Source organism: Chrysemys picta, chromosome 1 (genome assembly GCF_011386835.1).
Source record: "Chrysemys picta bellii isolate R12L10 chromosome 1, ASM1138683v2, whole genome shotgun sequence".
Classification (NCBI taxonomy): domain Eukaryota; kingdom Metazoa; phylum Chordata; order Testudines; family Emydidae; genus Chrysemys; species Chrysemys picta.
The window spans coordinates 202,225,908-202,243,708 of record NC_088791.1 but is presented as its reverse complement, the minus strand read 5'-3'; the positions used below and the strand labels follow the sequence as shown (position 1 = coordinate 202,243,708).

Genomic DNA, 17,801 nt, shown 5'->3' with positions numbered 1-17,801 from the left:
ACTGCATCTGTTTAACAGTTGTAAAATTTTAGACAGGTAAGGGGGGTGTCAGAGGGGATAGGGAAAGCGGGAGGGGCCCCGGGCTGGGGAGGAGTCATCTGGAGGGTCATGTGGGGAGGTCACGTGCCCCCCCGCCTTGTGTCCCTCCCATGAGTGCAGTACCGGCAAGAAATTATTTCTACTTGCACCACTGACCACATGGTAGAAGCTATTTCGTGAATCACCTTCCCCCTCCCATTTAGGATTATACAGACCACCTCCCTTCCCATAAAACTCTTGTTGCAACTCTGACTTTATATCACAAAGACATTTGGAAAATATTTTTAGGTTGTCTTTAATACAATTAACATTTTCTTTTCTCCTTTTTGAAAGAAGTCAGTCAGTCATACTGGCCAACGTTTCCACACTTAGTAGCCAAAGTTAAGCACCTATTTTCCTAATTAGGTACCTTACAGAGTGACCTGATTTTTAGAGGTGCTGAAGTCAGCAGAATCTGTGAAAAAGGTTTTCAGGTCTCACACTAAACTGAAAGGCAATACAGATTATTGAAAACACTGAGGAATTATGGCAAATTGTTCGAATCTGATGAGAAAGCACAATGAAAACCTGCAGGAGCACATCCTACAAACTAACTGAATCAAGGAAATATCCTGGGCTAAACAGCACTACGAAGCATTGACTACTTTCCAATTTGAAGTGCTTATAAGTGGATAAAGGAATTGAGGCACTTAAAATCTAAGATTACAAGTGCACCTCCTGATAGTCTGAGGAACATGAACAGCAAAGAATAAACTCCTAAATATGGCTAACCCTCAAGAACTGGAGGTCCAAGGAATCCAGCCAACAGGTTCTCCAGAGTCCATATCATGGCTTCACTTTCTCCCAGACAGGCAGTGAAGGGAAGACATGAAACTGACTACCGCGGGTGGCAGAATGAATTCCCAAGAATACTCAGACAAGATGTCCGATAACACACATCTGTTCATTGATTAACGCAATGACAGTCTGCCATTCACGAAGAACAGAGAAGGGCAGCAGGTACCCTGGCATCAGGAAGAATCTTTGGCTTTGGAAGAACCATTGGTTTCTCATCACTTGAGTCCTGGTTTAGTGGACAGGGGCTCACAGCAGAAGTAGCAGTAAACAGCATTACTTAATCATTGCTTCCGCAGAAACTAGATTCTCATTTGTCATCATGGATTCTTGGCAGTTCCAGCACCTTCTATACATCTAACTGCTGTACACAGAACCTGCAGTGTACTACAAGAATCAAAGCACTCTTTTTTTCAGTCTATAAAAATAATATATTGAAAGAATGTTATTTTGGTTCCAAAATCAAGCACCTGAAAGTTAGAAAATGCCAGATTTAAAGTTTCCTGTGCAACTTTAATTTGGCTCCTTTGTGCTTCCACCCTGTGCACTGAATGAAGCAGGGTTCCTGTGGCCAAAGTAGTATGTGATGACAGTATTAAATATCATAAAAGAATACACACAAGAGGACCAAATTAAGGTTACATGGGCAACCATAAATCTGATATTTCTTAACTTTTAGTTACTTGACTTCACAGCCTAAACCATATTTTTAGTGTATTTTTTTTAAATGCAACTTCCTAGGGATTTGTTTTTTGTAAAAGGACAACAACAACAAAATCTATTATGTATAACACTCTTCCCATCAGGCATCATCATGGGAATTTGCAGCAATCTTTTACCACTTGAAATGCCAGACTAAATATATTTGCTGGCTGGCCACAGGAAAATGTGGATATACAAGGGGGGTAAGGAGGAGAATGCGGGGAAAACTAGGCTAGTGGCACCATGCTGGCTAGGTGGTGGGAGGGAGGGAGCATGGCCCAGCTCACCTCCTCTGTTCTTGGGAACTGGGGGAGCTCCTGCCCCATATAATGCCCCAAGAGGAAGTATGGGCTGCTGGGACACGGTTACAGGCAATGATCCCTCTAATTTTTTCCATACATGTGTGGAATGAATCTTGTTGTGTGCAGCACCAATATCAAGGTAATGCTGAGACCTGGGAGCCATTGTGACTTCAGTGGATTATGTGGGAAAGTCATGGGAAAACTTCCATATGAGGAAAGATTAGTATTATTTAGATTAGAGAGTGCATAGATAAGAAAGGATATAAAAGAGTTGCATAAAGTAATGATTGGGATAGAGAAGGTAAATTGGGAGCTCCTATTTACCCTCTCAATACAAGAACAAGGTGGCATTCAATAAAAATGAAAAGCAACACATCTAAAACTGATAAAAGGAAACATTTTTTAACATCGTGAATAATTAACTTGTGGAACTCACTGCCAATAGATAGAACTGTACACAAGAGTTTGTAAGTGTTCATAAAAAGATTACATGTTTATATGAATAAGAATACCCTGTCACCTGAGCAAGCAATGCTCTATGGAGAGACCTTGCTGCTACCTATAGCAGGTGGGAGACAAATATAAACAATTACTTTCCTTTCTGCAGCTCCCTCCCTCTGCTCTTCTCAAGATTCTAGTGCCCTCTCCTCCCTGTTCCTGTCCTCAGAGCAACTACTAACCAGTCCTGCTCCTCCCTTTCCCCTGCTTCCAACTGTAGCTCCCTCCCCTTTGTCCCATCTCCATCAGAACCCATGATGAGTAGCTGATTGCAGCTCAGCTCACTGCCTGGTCTAAGACTAAACTAAGCACAGTTAACTGAGTGCAGATCAGTGCCCTAAACCTAAAGATCTAGCTCAATGCCTCTCTCCTCAAGGAGAAAAGAAAATGACCTTTCTTTGGGGGGGTGGGGGGAATAGCTCAGTGGTTTGAGCATTGGCCTGCTAAACCCAGAGTTCAATCCTTGAGGGGGCCACTTAGGGATCTGGGGCAAAATCAGTACTTGGTCCTGGTAGTGAAGGCAGGGGGCTGGACTCGATGACCTTTCGGGGTCCCTTCCAGTTCTATGAGATAGGTATCTCTCCATACAGCAGCCCCTTTTCTCATAGAGACAAGAAATACTCTCTTTCTGATGCTGAAACATATCCCCAAGAGTGTGAATAGGTCCCTTTTATAGGCCTGAGGGGACCGTGGGGAGGGGTGGGGGGAGAAGAGTGAGTGTGAATGGATGAGAGTTTGAGGAAGCAGTGAGTGGGAAAACAAGAAAAAGGAGGAGGATATGATACACCAAAATAAACAGTCAACTGAAGGGAAAAAAGGAGTAAACGAAAAGGGAAGGAAGTATAAACACAAACAATATATGTATTACTGGCATGCGAAACCTTAAATTAGAGTGAATAAATGAAGACTTGGCACACCACTTCTGAAAGGTTGCCGACCCCTGTACTAGAGTAAGAAAAATAATGTGTCATTTTCTATTGTCCGGTTGTGGGAGCAGCAGCAGTTTTCAAAGCTGATAAATAATGTAAGCTCCAAGATAAGATCTTAATATAAATTGAAATGTTTAATAAATTGTGTACAGTGCTGCTGAGGGAGCCCTCTCTCCCCACCACAGCCCTGGGCTGGGGGAGAGGAATCTCTACCCCGCCCTCCCACACACGTAGCCCTGCACACCTCCATCACCCCCCCACTTCACCCCACTGCCCCCACCCTCCCTACACATCCTCCACGCTCACCTGTGTGAGCACCTGCATGGCTCATGCGTGGCCCTTGATGGCCTCCTGTCCAACCACACAGGTGCACACCTTAGAGGGAATACAGGTTACAGGTGCCTGGCTTGACTCTCCCTCCCACCCCACTGGAGGTTAGGGGAGCTCCTGTCCTATGTCAGGCCCATGGGAAGGTGGAATACTGGAGTCACATGCTAAGTCAGGGTGAGGGATGCGGTTGTTGGTGGAATCCCAGACTGGCTCTCCTCAATACCCAGCTACAGGTATTCTGGCATCTTCCAGGCATTCCCTGCACAATGTCTGCTGATGCTTTGGGCAGTGTCATGGGCCTGGCCTTGGAAATCTTTATGCATGTTTGTTGTTGGGCAGACTGCCAAAATTTTCCTGAGGAACACAAGTGAAAGAAGGGCAATGATGATTTTTAACACTTTGAACCTGTCTACGTGGGAACTTCTTCCAGTTATAAACCATTTTAACAGTTTATAGCAGTTTAATGATATGGCAATAGTTAGTTATAGTGGTATAACTCCACGTGTGGACACACTTACTCTGGAATAAAAGCAGCTTTTTTTCAGTTTAGCTTACCCCACTTCCAAAGTGACATAAGTTAAGTTGGAAAAATTACATCTTCTACTGCTATAATTAAAACTGCTATAGTTTTACTCTTAGCTTCCGATGTGGATACTCTTACTCTAGTATAACTTTCCCATGTAGACAAGCCTCAAAACTTTCTTAATCCAAATGCCTTAGAAAAATATTACGTTAAACAGAATGAATTTATAACAAATGCTAAGATTCAGCAAAGCGTTCAACAACCAAGCTCTGCTATGGAGTCTGCCATGGCAAGCATGCACGGGGCAGCTGGAGGATCATGCAAATGGGACACACCAGTAGAATTCCTCTGTTGAACACTACAAGAGAAAACTTATGGGATTTAACAACATAAAGGACATGTAAAGGGCAGCCTAGGACAGAGAGGGATGGCAAAGCCTTGTTCATGCCTTAAGTGATGTCCAACAGCACAGGAAGGATTTCGATTCAGATTAATCCAAATGGAATTTCATGGGACAAATAAGGCACTTCTATAATTGGAAGGGTTCCTTGTTGTTGAATATAAATGTTTCCCGCAAATAATGGAGATGTTAATGCCTCTCAAAGAAAAGGTCACAGGAACCCTTTTAATAGAAAGTGTTAAACAACCTAAATTAGGGGGTCACTACCAGCTCTTCCCAAATCATATATATCCTAAGGTCCAGTCTCCATATAGTACCAAACTAGTTATACCAGTGCAATCCCTAGTGTGGACAAAATTATACCAGTACACCTCTACCCCGATATAACGCGACCCGATAAACACGAATTCGGATATAACGCAGTAAAGCAGCACTCCCGAGTGGGGGGGGGGGGGGGATTTGCGCTCCGGCGGATCAAAGCAAGTTTGATATAACGCGGTTTCACCCATAACGCAGTAAGTTTTTTTGGCTCCCAAGGACAGCGTTATATCGGGGTAGAGATGTATAAAGGTGCCTTATGCCACTATCACTTATTCCTCTTCATTTACAAGAATAAGTTGTACTGATCAAAGGCTCCTATATATATCCTAAGGTCCAGAATAAGTTGTACTGATCAAAGACTCCTATATATATCCTAAGGTCCAGTCTCCATATAGTACCAAACTAGTTATATAGTACTCCATATACTGATCAAAGGCTCCTTTATACCAGCAATCACTGTGTCCACACCGGTTGTACTGCTTTAATTATATCACTTTAGAAACAGCTATTAGTGATATATAGGTATCTTACAACAGCAGCATACCATAACTATTTAGTAAGGACATCTCTCTCATCTGAGGACATACCAACTTGGCCTGAAGGCTAAATGAGAAAACAGAGGTCCCCTTCTGCCTTTATTTCTTAGGGCATGTCTACACAAGTTATACCAGTTTAAAATATGGTGTGAATTTAAACCATTGTAGTTATAATGGTATTACTATTTGCATTTAACTGCACCAAGTATAGTGCTTACCAGGTATACCAATAGATTCTACTGTATAGACAAGTACGAAGTTTAAGAGCTGCAGGACCCCAGCCCAGGAGAGGGATGGTTTCCCAGCAGGACTGAGCACTAGCCAGTACGTAACAGTGGCCAACTTGCCAAATACTTCCACTCCGTGGAAGGGGAACAAGAGAGATCTTGTGGCATGAGGAGCACAAACAGCCTATCCCATTCATGCTGCACATAAGGAATGCCTTTCAAGTTCTCTTTTCTAGCAAATAGCTACTGTCCTGAATCAGCTGAGAGGTTATATGATGCATCTGACCCCACCACAGAGTTAACCCAGGCTAACTGCACTGCAAACATGCCCTACAAGAGACTAATCAATGAAGACAGGTTACCTGATGAAAAAAGGCAACAAAATCTTATAGCTGACTGACAGAACTGCCTACTCAGCAAAGGAGGAACAACCTAGTTTCTAGACTGCTGAAGCCCCCTGCCCTCCAAAAAGGAAAGCTGTACTTATTATACGACCTTAATATAAATACATCACGATATACACATTTTTATTACTAAACTAATATCACACTATCAACATAGTAAAATGTCACTTATCTAATGGGAGAAATCTTAGTACTGTATTTAAGGTAGTGTGGTGTGTTAAAATCCACTTTTCACTGTTATAAAACAGTTTTCTTAACATTGACCTGCATGCTCTGCCACCAACAGATTCTCTCTGAGAAAATGTTTGTTAAAGTAAACCTATATATCAGTAATAACTTAAAGATAAAATTCTACAGGAAAGTTGCAGGTGGTAAAATATACATAGAGTTTAAAAGCAGGAGATTCAGAGTTAAGGTTTAACTTTCTAGAATCTCACTGTATGGTTATGGGGAAGATTCTATTTTTTGTGGTCACTAGCAAAATCAAACATGATAAAAATTTGAGTTTCTGATGTTCTCAGGCTATACAAGAAGCCTGAGTATAGCTTGGCTATTTCAACTGAACTTCTATATTTTAAGATGTAAAATTAACCTTAACACGGAGGAAAAAATAAAGCAAATAAATTCAGCTAACTACAATATCCAGTAAGGATTTTCCCTTAAATTCTTATGTGGAACTGAGTGAACCTTAGATTTTTCTGCGTTTCCTATTTTAAACTAATCCTAACATGGCATCTCCTCTTTCTTGTAGGCTTTCAAGAATCACAGGAGTGGAACCCCACTGTTGCAGGCCTTAGGAAACATGTAAAAATGGGGAGCTCTTCCTGGGAAGGATGAGGTCTACAGGGGGAGAAGGGGGAAGCAATGAATAGTGGATGACCTTTGGAGACAGCCAACTCCTCCTTGCATTAGGACTAAATCTTTCCAGGGTGGCAACAACACTATTTAGACTCTATTTTTCTAATCTCATGTGGTTCCTAATGAACGCTGCAAGGGTCTCCACACGAGCTTAAGGCTTGGAGGGCAAGGCCCCGCTGAACTTCTTAGGATAGGTTTCAGAGTGGTAGCCATGTTAGTCTTAGGACAGTAATTCTGAAGGTTTGCAGGTAGGACCAGATGTCCTGATTTTATAGGGATAGTCCCGATATTTGGGGAATTTTCTTATATAGGTGCCTATTACCCCCCACACTCTGTCCCGATTTTTCATACTTGCTATCTGGTCACACTATTTGCAGGTGAGGTAAAATGTCTACCACCACTACCAGACTTCCTTTCTCCTCTGCCCTCAGATTCACCCCAACCAACCTCTCCTGTAAACCACCTTTACAGTCCACAGGAAATGCACACAGGAAGGTATATCAAGATTAACAGAGGACTTTGGGGAGCAGCAGAGCAAAGTTCAAATCCAGAGAAACAACTACACAACCAACCCACAGGAGAGAGAGAGACTTTCTATTCCAGGTGCCCACAATACAAAATAGTGAAAATCTTGCCACTATTGCCAAATGGAAATCTCAAGCCTGGGAAAAAGAGAAAGAGAACCATGCTACATCATAATCTACTACTGAATAAAAAACAGACAATAATGGCAAACAAACAGGGGATCCCAACATGAAAGTCTTATCTGGTCATTATAACTTCCTGAATTACACCAAGCTCTAGGCAAAAGTTCTAGTTTGGGTGGAGTTTTGGCTTTGTTTCTCTCTCTCTCTCTCTCACACACACGTGTTAACACTTTTATAGTTATCTCACCAACAAAATATTTTAAATTTGAGTTTCAGAGCAGGGAAGCATTCCTTTCTGTCATGTGAATAAATCCAAAAGTGTCATCATAATCCATTCTCAAACTTGCAAGAGAGTTTTAGAAGAATTTTAATTTTGATGACTGTAACTCTTGAAAGTGTGACACGATTTACAGATAAAATTTAAGCTTACATTAAGATTTTCTGGAAGTTTCATTCCCTTTCCTGAGTGACAAGCTTCCTTTGGGATCTGTTCACAGGTGGACATTTATATTTGCAAGGAAAGATACTTTATTTTTATTTATTTTAAATTGTAGGTTTCCAACAATTTTCTGATGTCTTAACTTAATGCCTTCAGGGTCTACAAGCCATTTTCATGTTACTGTTCTAAAAATCAAATCAACTAATCTTTGACCTTGTACAATAACTCATGTAGCTGAGTGGGGAAGAGAGGAGAGGTTTTTGCTACAAACTGACAATGTTAGACCACTAACTCTGGCGATTACTCTATTTTTAGTGTCAAGACTAAGAAAATTCTATAAATGAATTTAACATTTGGCACAAAATACCTACTTTCATCTCAATCCTAGCCAATCTTTGAGGATATCAGTTTGTAGATTAGATAAGGTACCAAAATTCATCTTAAAATGGAAACTGAGTTGTAATCTTAATTGGATTAACTGTTACCTACACGTACAATGTACATACTACAACTTTAAACCGTTTGAGAATATTAATCAGTAGCAGAGATACAAATGGCAATGCTTGAATATATGTAAGTTGTTAAATGAAGGACATTAAAAAGGAAATGTTTTTTGAGCAAAATTTACACTTGACATGCTTACTGGATATTAAGAACTGACCTTTGCTAACACCATATTAGGATGAATATGGCTTTATTACTTTTAACTTGTACCTTGATATCTACATGAAATATTACAGGACTATAAAAGTCATCAACAACTTCTGGGGCTTTTGTTTAAGGACAAAATGCAATGCACCTTTTTTATAATACTATCTTGTCTTTTGCTGTAACAAGAAGAAAGTCTGAAAAAGGAATGCTTTATAAGGATTTAAATCAGAATGCGGTATCTTGTCAAAAATGCATTGAAAGGAGCCTGATGACTGAGAAGAGATACTGACTAATAAGTAACATTTCAAATATGTAGATTCCTAGGTTCCAAGGCCAGAAGAAACTTCTGATCATCTTGTCCAGGGATCGGCAACCTTTGGCATGCGGCCCACTAGGGTAAGCACCCTGGCGGGCCGGGCCAGGCCGGTTTGTTTGCCTGCTGTGTCTGCAGGTTCAGCCGATTGCAGCTCCCACTGGCCACAGTTCACCGCTCCAGGCCAATGGGGGTGGCAGGAAAGCGGCACAGGCGGAGGGATGTGCTGGCCGCCGCTTCCCGCCGCCCCCACTGGCCTGGAGCGGCAAACCACAGTCAGTGGGAGCCACAATCGGCCAAACCTGAGGAAGCAGCAGGTAAACAAACCGGCCCAGCCGGGTTGCCGATCCCTGATCTAGTCTGACCTCCTGCATAAACCAGGCCATAGAACTTCCCCAACATAATTCCTATAGCATTCCTTTTTAAAAACATCTAATTTTGATTGAAGAATTGCCAATGATAGAGAATCCACCAAGATGGGAAATAAGGCATAAATTGTTTTCTGAATTTGTCTAACTTCAGCTTCTAGCCATTGGATCCTCTTATACTTTTCTCTGCTAGACTGAAGAGCCCATCATCAAATAATCATTCTGCATGTAAATACTTATAGACTAATCAAGTTATTCCTTAACCTTCTCTTTGTCTTTTCTCAGACACAGTGTTAAAAACACCATATATTCTGTAATGCAACTAAACATTCTCCAATTATAATGGAAATATAGATTTGAATTGCAAGGTGTAAGAAAGTCAAACTAAGTAGAAAAAGGTTTACTGTGAAGTTTTAAATTAAAACCACCATTACGACAACTTAATTGAATGCTTGTATCTGCCAAATGGAATCTTCAGCTAATTGGATTCTGTTGAAGGAAAATATGCTATTATGACCTCACACTTAAACCAACTATTCATTAAAAACAGTTCACCCATTCATCTTAAACACCTTCTCTGTTGCACAAGATAGGTAACACTTTGCAGAAACAAAAGTACAGAAATAATATAAAAATCTTACGATCATGGCAGAACTCTGTTTTCTCCAAACTATTACAAGACAAAGTGAGAGAGTGATGAAGCTACCCATACCCCCTACAAAAATCCCAACCACCTTATCCAATGCCTCAAAAACAGACTGGGACCTAGATTTTACCAGATCTGAGATGGCATCTGCTATGAAAGGACTTAAAGAGATCACTGTAAATGCTTTACCTGATATCAGCCCACAAGGGATGGTACTTGGTACCAGTGCCAAAACATCAACTATCTTGCCATTACTCAGAGCTAATATTAAGGTAGCATACATTCGAGCCTTCTTTTACCAACCCTTCCATATCAGTGCCAGTCAGTATCATTAAATATCCCCATAGTTCTCAGAATTAGCACAGTGATATTTTAGACAGAAAGATGCAAATGCTAATTGCTTTTTTTACACCTGAAATTTCTTTGGGGGGGAGGGGAGTTGCTGAATATCTTTGTTTATTGTTTGTTAAAAAGTGTCATTACAGTTTATTGTTTTCTTTCACATTTCACACACAAAAGGATGGTAAAGTAAACTAGTAAATGGGCACGTCTTCACTACCCGCCGGATCGGCAGGTAGCAATCGATCTATTGGGGATCGACTTATCGCGTCTAGTGAAGACGCCATAAAAATCGATCCCTGATGGCTCTGCCCTCGACTCCGGAAATCCACCGCGGCAAGAGGCGGAAGCGGAGTCGACAGCGGCGCGGCAGCGGTCAACTCGCCACCATCCTCACAGCCAGGTAAGTCGACCTAAAATACGCAACTTCAGCTACGCTATTCACGTAGCTGAAGTTGCATATCTTAGGTCGATCCCCCTTTCCCCCCCGTAGTGTAGACCTAGCCTATGTAGTAGAAAGCATATTGAGAGCCAGTAGTATTCCCAACCTTGTGCAAGTAAAAACAAATGAGAAATTGAAAACAGGGGTTAAACTGCATTATTTAAAGATTCTTAGATCTGAATAGTTAATGCCATTAGTAACACGAGGACTTCTTTAAAAATACAATTTTAATCTTCACAATGTCCATTTCAACATGAATTTACTGCAGTGTAAGGCATTAGACTGCAATATTTACAATTAAGACATTCTGATAGATAGCAGTGTAAGTAACTGCAACGAAAGCAACCTGTAGTCTAAGTTGTTGGGAACATCAGAGACAGTCTCCATATTAGCATTAGATGAGTGCCATAAATCAATGTGAATCTTAAAGGCTCAGAAAATCAAAGCTGAAACAAAATCCTTACACAGCAAGGATTGAAAACAAAACTATACTAAACATAAAAATACATGTTTTGGTCTTGTATGTTCGGTACCCATGGTCCCTCTTCTGCATTAAAAGGAAACTGGGCATTATTTTCAGCTTAAGGAAAACTGCTGCATATAGTACAGAATGAGCTCAATGATTTTCATGGCAACACCTCATGTGGTAAACCTCTTCACCCACTTTAAGTTTTATCCAGACTACTATATGCTGTGGTCAGAATTAAGGTTTTAAGTAAAAAAAAAAAAAAAAAAAAAAATGCACTTAGTGTGATTATCTATGAATTATGAATCTAATTCACTGCCTCGCCATTAGAATGAAAACACTTAAATATTTTAGCATATAACCCTCTCAACAGCAAAGGAGAGTTACTTCCAAGTAAAGCTTTACATAGAAAGTCTTAAAGATTTGTCTATAACTCATCTCACTGCCAGTTAACTTGAGGTAGATTAACACATTTGTGAAGGCTCATATGGAAACTTCCTAATTCTTTACTCTAAACCAAGCCCTAATCAGAGTGTATCTGGATGCGTGCAAGTTTGTCAACAATCCAAGGCTTAACCTAGGACTGGCACAGTAACATGACCAATGCTAGTATCCTAACGGACACCACTGAATTTTAAGTTAAAGGCAACAAAGTTTAAATAAGGTACAGTATAAAAGTTTCATGGTTCTGAGAGTCTATGTAATACTTGTTTTATTTTTAGGGATAAAGAAGTACATTATATGGTGTATACAAGTGAAAATCTCCCCTCAACTGTTTTCTGGAAGATACGCTTTTATGAATGTATCTAATCCTCCACTTCCCTTACACTCCTTTCCTCCAACAGCCATCCACCATGAACAATGTCAACTAACAGAATTAAAGCATGGGAAACACTACGTAAACTGTTCTCTGGCTGTTTATTATCACAAGCTTAATTTCAATCAATTATTTAGCATGAAATTACAATGCAACATATTCCAATAGGCTAAAAGCAACTAAAAGTACTTGTTCATTAAAATTTTGTTAACCCAGAATTTAAAAGAAGTCTAACAGCAAACTGCATTTTTGTGTGTTAGCTGGGAGATTAAATCTCAATTAGGCTAGGTTTGCAGATCAACAGAACAGAAATATAAGGATATACTTCTAAGATTTGTTCAACCCCTGAAGATGTGTAAAACACTAACATTCTCCTTTCCATAGAAAGACATGTTTTCAGGGAGACTATTTAAGATGGCAGTGGTATCCATCTATTTGGAAAAAGAAATTATACACAATTTAAATATTTCATGTGTCTAAAATGCAAATCAAGGCCAGGTGTGCTGTTTTGCAAGAGTAAATTACTGTATCAATCAGTAATAAGTCACAGGAACATGCAGACACTTAGTTGATGTTTTACTGAGAGATGTTTAGCAAGATGCATATGCAGCAATACAAATCAGTTTTACACTAACCTTCCTCGGACGGCTCAAAGATGAATAAGCTTCATATATCTGAGGTGGTACAAAGTAAGAACTCCAACTATAGCCCCCAACAGATATCTTAGGGATACTATTCAAGTGACAATAATACCAATTATACAAATAATGGAGCTATTCATTAAAATGGTCTTTAAGAGGAATGACATCTTTCTGACCTCTACAAAAGAAGGCAACTAAGGGTATACCTATCTCAGAGAACTGGAAGGGACCCTGAAAGGTCATTGAGTCCAGCCCCCTGCCTTCACTAGTAGGACCAAGTACACCTCTACCCCGAAATAATGCGACCCGATATAACACGAATTCGGATATAAGGCGGTAAAGCAGTGCTCCAGGGGCTGCGCACTCCGGCGGATCAAAGCAAGTTCGATAGAACGCGGTTTCACCTATAACGCAGTAAAATATTTTGGCTCCAGAAGACAGCATTATATTGGGGTGGAGGTGTACTGATTTTGCCCCAGATCCTTAAGTGGCCCCCTCAAGGACTGAATTCACAACCCTGGGTTTAGCAGGCCAATGCTCAAACCACTGAGCTATCCCCCCCAACATGTCTACACTGTATAGGGTATGTCTACACTGCTCATGTTACAGTGCGGGAACGCTGTGATGTGGGCAGTGTAGCCACGCTTTATTGCCGGCGGAGAGCTCTCCCGGAGATCAAAAATAACTCCCCCAAACAAGGGGTGGTAGCTTTATCCAGCGATAAAGCGTTGTCTATACTGGCGCTTTTCAGCGCTAAAACTTTTGTCATTCAGGGGTTGTTTTTTCACACCCCTGAACGACTGAAGTTTTAGCACTGAAAGTGGCAGTTTAGATACAGCCTAAGCAAGCATAACTAGTTAGCAGCGCTGGCAGCAGGAAGACCCAACACCCAACCTATTTCTTGCTACAGTGCTGTGTCACCTTAACAGTACTCTATGACACTGTTAACCTATTTACATCACAAAGAACAGTTTAACAGACCACGTGATTCAGAAAACTGAAGGATTCACTTTAAAGTTCCATAAATAATTTACAGCTTATTGTGCTATCTTTTCAGAAGCATTTGCACACAAAATAAGAGTCATTTTATACTTCAAAATATTTACAACGACCCCCTTTGTGCAACCCCCTTTGAAAGGTGTTCATAAACATAGGCACATACATTATGCCCTTTTTACTAACCATAACCACATCTGAGTAAAATACACTAGGCACTATAATTCACACACAATACTATCACCTGAAGAAATCACACAAACATCAGAAATTGTTCTTCCTATTGGTAGTGCCAGTTTTGTCCAATTTCTCAACCACAGAAGCTTTTCTCCATTTGACAAGCATTAAGCATTAAGTAACATCAGTTAAACCATTTCTTGTGCTAACCAACAAGCCTCTTTAAAGCTTTATAGCTGACAAGGTGTTTTATAAAAGCAATAGATGTTAAGACAGTTGTGCCCTATGATAAACAATAAAATGAAAAGTGCCCCAATATTTGTATTTAATTAAGAACAAAGCAATCTGATCTTAAGAATGACATGTTGGTGTAATTCTGAGGAAACACAGTCATTGAAGAAAGATGACTATTTTAGCCCTGGTTTTCAAGTCAAACAATTACTGATATTTAAGCTAACAGTCATGTTGTGCAAAATAAATTAAAAAAATAAAATTCCACTCTGCTTAAAATCAAGAGAATATTGTAACTAGTCATCCTTACACCAGGCTTCCATAAGCCACTGTCAGCAACAAACTGAAAAACAGTTTCACTGCTGAAACACCTACAACATCAATTTTTGAATGAGAAATATGCATAAAATGAGGAAGTTATAAGTCTCTTCAAATATGGTGCATCTCCCTTTCATATCCATTTTGCAGCCAAAACATCTAAGCCCTGAAGATATGAAATGTGAGAGAAGACTGATAAAATGGGTTTCAACACTGGACAGTCACAGAAGAGGGGGGACTTCAGCTTCAATTTTCCATCAACCTACTGATCAGACTGATTCTCTGCATTTTTCCTAGTATAATTACACAACACAGATAAAAAAGGTGGGGGAGGCAGACTGTCAGTTTCATACAACCCTACCACACTGGTGAGCCAAAACAGCGGTGCCACGTTAACAGCTATCCCAACTTGGGTGTGATGCAAGCCTTGAACATCGGTGTAACAGCAGTTGCATAATAAGCCTCAAAAAGGCCAAGTTCTCCTCCTGCGTGATTATTCCGAGCGGATGGTGGGCAACGCCAGGGATTCACACGGGAACTGAGCATTACCTGAGACGGAGTATCACCGGCATTGCCACTAACGAGCAGGTTACTATGCAGCAAAACACGGGAAGGCACCTGGCGACCCAACGCGCAGATACCCCCACGGAGAGGCGGCTCTACAGAGGAGCCTTTCCCTGCCCCTGGCCAGCCGGCAGCCACAGACCCGGGCTGGGGAAAGCGGCGGCGGCGGCTGTTGCAGCCGGGCTGGGTGCAGGGGAGCTGACGGACCACGGTGGCCGGAGGAGATACCGGGTAGCTTTTCCCCTCCGCGCCCATGCTCCGGGAGGCGGGCGCCGCCGTGGAGTCACCGCGGCCGCCGCACGCAGCGGAGGGCGCGGGTGACACACGGGCACGGCGGCTCAGGTGGGCGCCGAGCGGAGCATCCCTCTCCCCGCGCAGGGGCCGGGCCGCTCGCTGCCGCCCCCCCCCCGCGGAACTTACTTGCCGATCACCTCGCACAGCTCGTACACGTCCTCGAACAGCACGTCGTCGTCGGCCATGGTCCAGGCAGGGGGGGACCCGCCGGAGAGGCGGCCCGGGGGAGGGGGGCCCGCGGGCACGATCCCCTCCGCGCTCCCCGCCGGGCACCACCTTCAATCCCAGCCTCCTCAGCCGCCGCCGCCCGGGGGCTCCCGCGGCCACGCCGGGAATCCCCGCTGCTCCTGCGGGCCGCGGCCGCCCCGCGCGGCTCACGCTGGCTTCGGGCTCCGCGACCCCGCCCGCCTCGCTCCCTCCGGCCGCGGCTCCGGCTAGCGAGGCGGAGCGGGCACCATGCAGGGGCTGGGGTAGCGGCAGGAGGCAGCGCCGCCTCGTTCCTCGCGGTGCACGCGCGCGGGGGGAAGCACGCGCGACCCCGACCCGCACTCCGGGGGTAACGGTGGCGATAAGCGCTTTACCGGCGGGCGGGCGCGTGCACCACCACCGACACTTTCACAGCCCGTCACGCAAGCGAGCAGGCGCGCGCTCCCCACCAAGCACGCACGCGGGCTCCTCGCGCCCCCCACCCTCGCCACAACCGCGCGCAGAGCCACGCCCACTACTCCTCCGGGAGACAGGGATTGGCCCCTGTGCGCAGGCGCGCCGCGATCCCACATAACGTCATGGGAAGTGAAGGGCCGGGCGGAGGGAGTAGGCTCCCACGTGAAGCTCTGGAGGGGCGGGGTCGTTCCTTGCCCGCGTTCCGAGGCACGCGCTGTGTGTGGCCCACTGAGAAGCAGGGGGAGGGGAGGCGTGAGGCTGCGCCCCGCTCCCTGCCTCGCCCCAGGGCGAAGGCGATTGTCGGAGGCCAGCGGCCGCGTGCAGCCAGCGTCACGGGCAGCGCAGTGGCGCTGAGAGCGGCTGCTCCCTCGGCCCGGCGCTGGTGTTTGACAGGCGCCACCAGCAAGCTGGCAGGGCAGGGAAGCCGGCCAGACGAACTGTGCAGCAGCGGCCCGAGGGAACAAGCTGAGGGGGAAGAGGAAACCCTCCATAATCTCTCTCTAGCGGGGACCGCTGCCAGACGGCAAGGCAAAGGCGGTTCAGAGAGATGTGGGGTCGCTATTAAGGTGACAGCCCCACCCCGCATTATCAGGTGCTTTGCTGTTAGTCCAGGGAAATGGCCATGTAAAGCGCCATTTATTACCCAGTCCACAGGATGGTCAAAATCGTTTCCTGGAACAGTCATGCGAGCAGTTTCAGAAGGAATGTAATAGCCTCCTTCCCCTAAAACTGGGTACAGTTGAGCTCCTCCAGTTATAAAAGGAGAAAAGACAACCACCTTACTAGTCCAAAGTCAGAGTCTTGATCTTTCTTTATAAACCGTGCACTGAAGATGATCATTCTTGATGGGGGAGCCTAAAAGCTATTTCTTGCTGTGCCATTTCACTTAGGAGACATTATAAAGTAGTAAGGTGTTGGGTATTTAGTGAGCTTCAAATTTAAAAAAGCTAATGGCTGGTACATTCTGTTCCATAAACCTTTTGGAATTCTACAAAACCCTATGCAGAAGCATATTCTAAATTGCTTAACAGGTATTTTTTAGCCAGAGTTCGAAAAGGTAGTTTTCAGAAGGAAGCTAAAGCATTTATCAGGGAGTTCTGAGATTTTTTCCATAGGGAAAATGTTATTGTTGTTATAAAAAAAAGCTCTTAAACACATGTGCAGTTATAAAACTTATTAACATTAAGTAGGATGAACTTCATACAGTCATCCCACATGGTATTCTGAAAATCAGATTTGGCAGCTGCTGTAGGTTGCAGATCTGAGGACCCTTCACCAAGAACATCGTGTTTGCTGTCCTGAGACAGTTAAAAGAAAAGAAACAGTGAAAGCAACTACATTGTATCACCAGCATTGTGGTAATACACAAGGTGAGACACCTCCATGTATTTAGGGCCCAAACTATAGATGAAAATCAGCATCTTGACTTATATCTGGAAGCAAAGACAAAGCCAGTAAAGCCTTTAATGAACAGGTGTTATGTTCCCTAAGGTTCACATTGCTAAGCGGATGAGCCTCTAAATTCTGCCCCAGTTGAAGCAGCTGTGTGGTCTGCACAAATGGCCTCAAACAGAGCTCATTGCAGTAATATGGTCAAGAGGTTGCAAATGATGAATTACTGGTTACGTACACACTGGACAGAATTTGTCAGTCATCATTCTAGATAAGCAGATGAAGTAATATAATGAGAAGTGACTCAAAACAATCGATGATCTAGAAGTACCTCAGACAGAAAATCTTTACAAAAGATGGATATGTTCCTTAACATATTCTACAAATGCTTCCCTAAGCTACCTGCATCACCTCAGTCTTGTATGGATTGAGCTTCAATAATTTCATATTCATCTGAGTGCCAGTCTCTACCATACACTAGAAGAGACCACATC

At 43.1% G+C, this 17,801-nt stretch overlaps 1 protein-coding gene across 19 annotated transcripts in view; it reads right to left on the bottom strand.

Annotated features, from left to right (window-relative positions):
* CASK (calcium/calmodulin dependent serine protein kinase) overlaps positions 1–15,577 on the bottom strand; it is a 412,098-nt gene extending 396,521 nt beyond the window's left edge. For 7 of the 19 annotated variants that reach the window (XM_005301765.5, XM_005301766.5, XM_024107557.3 and 4 more), the window contains exon 1: positions 15,379–15,576. In XM_005301765.5, coding sequence (XP_005301822.1) covers positions 15,379–15,437 — 59 coding nt within the window. In that variant the 5' untranslated portion in view covers positions 15,438–15,576. Of the gene's footprint in view, positions 1–14,943; positions 15,265–15,378 lie in introns of those variants that run through there. The other 12 variants (XM_005301767.5, XM_065578656.1, XM_005301771.5 and 9 more) reach the window with 5 other exon arrangements.
* Between the last annotated feature and the right edge of the window lie 2,224 nt (positions 15,578–17,801).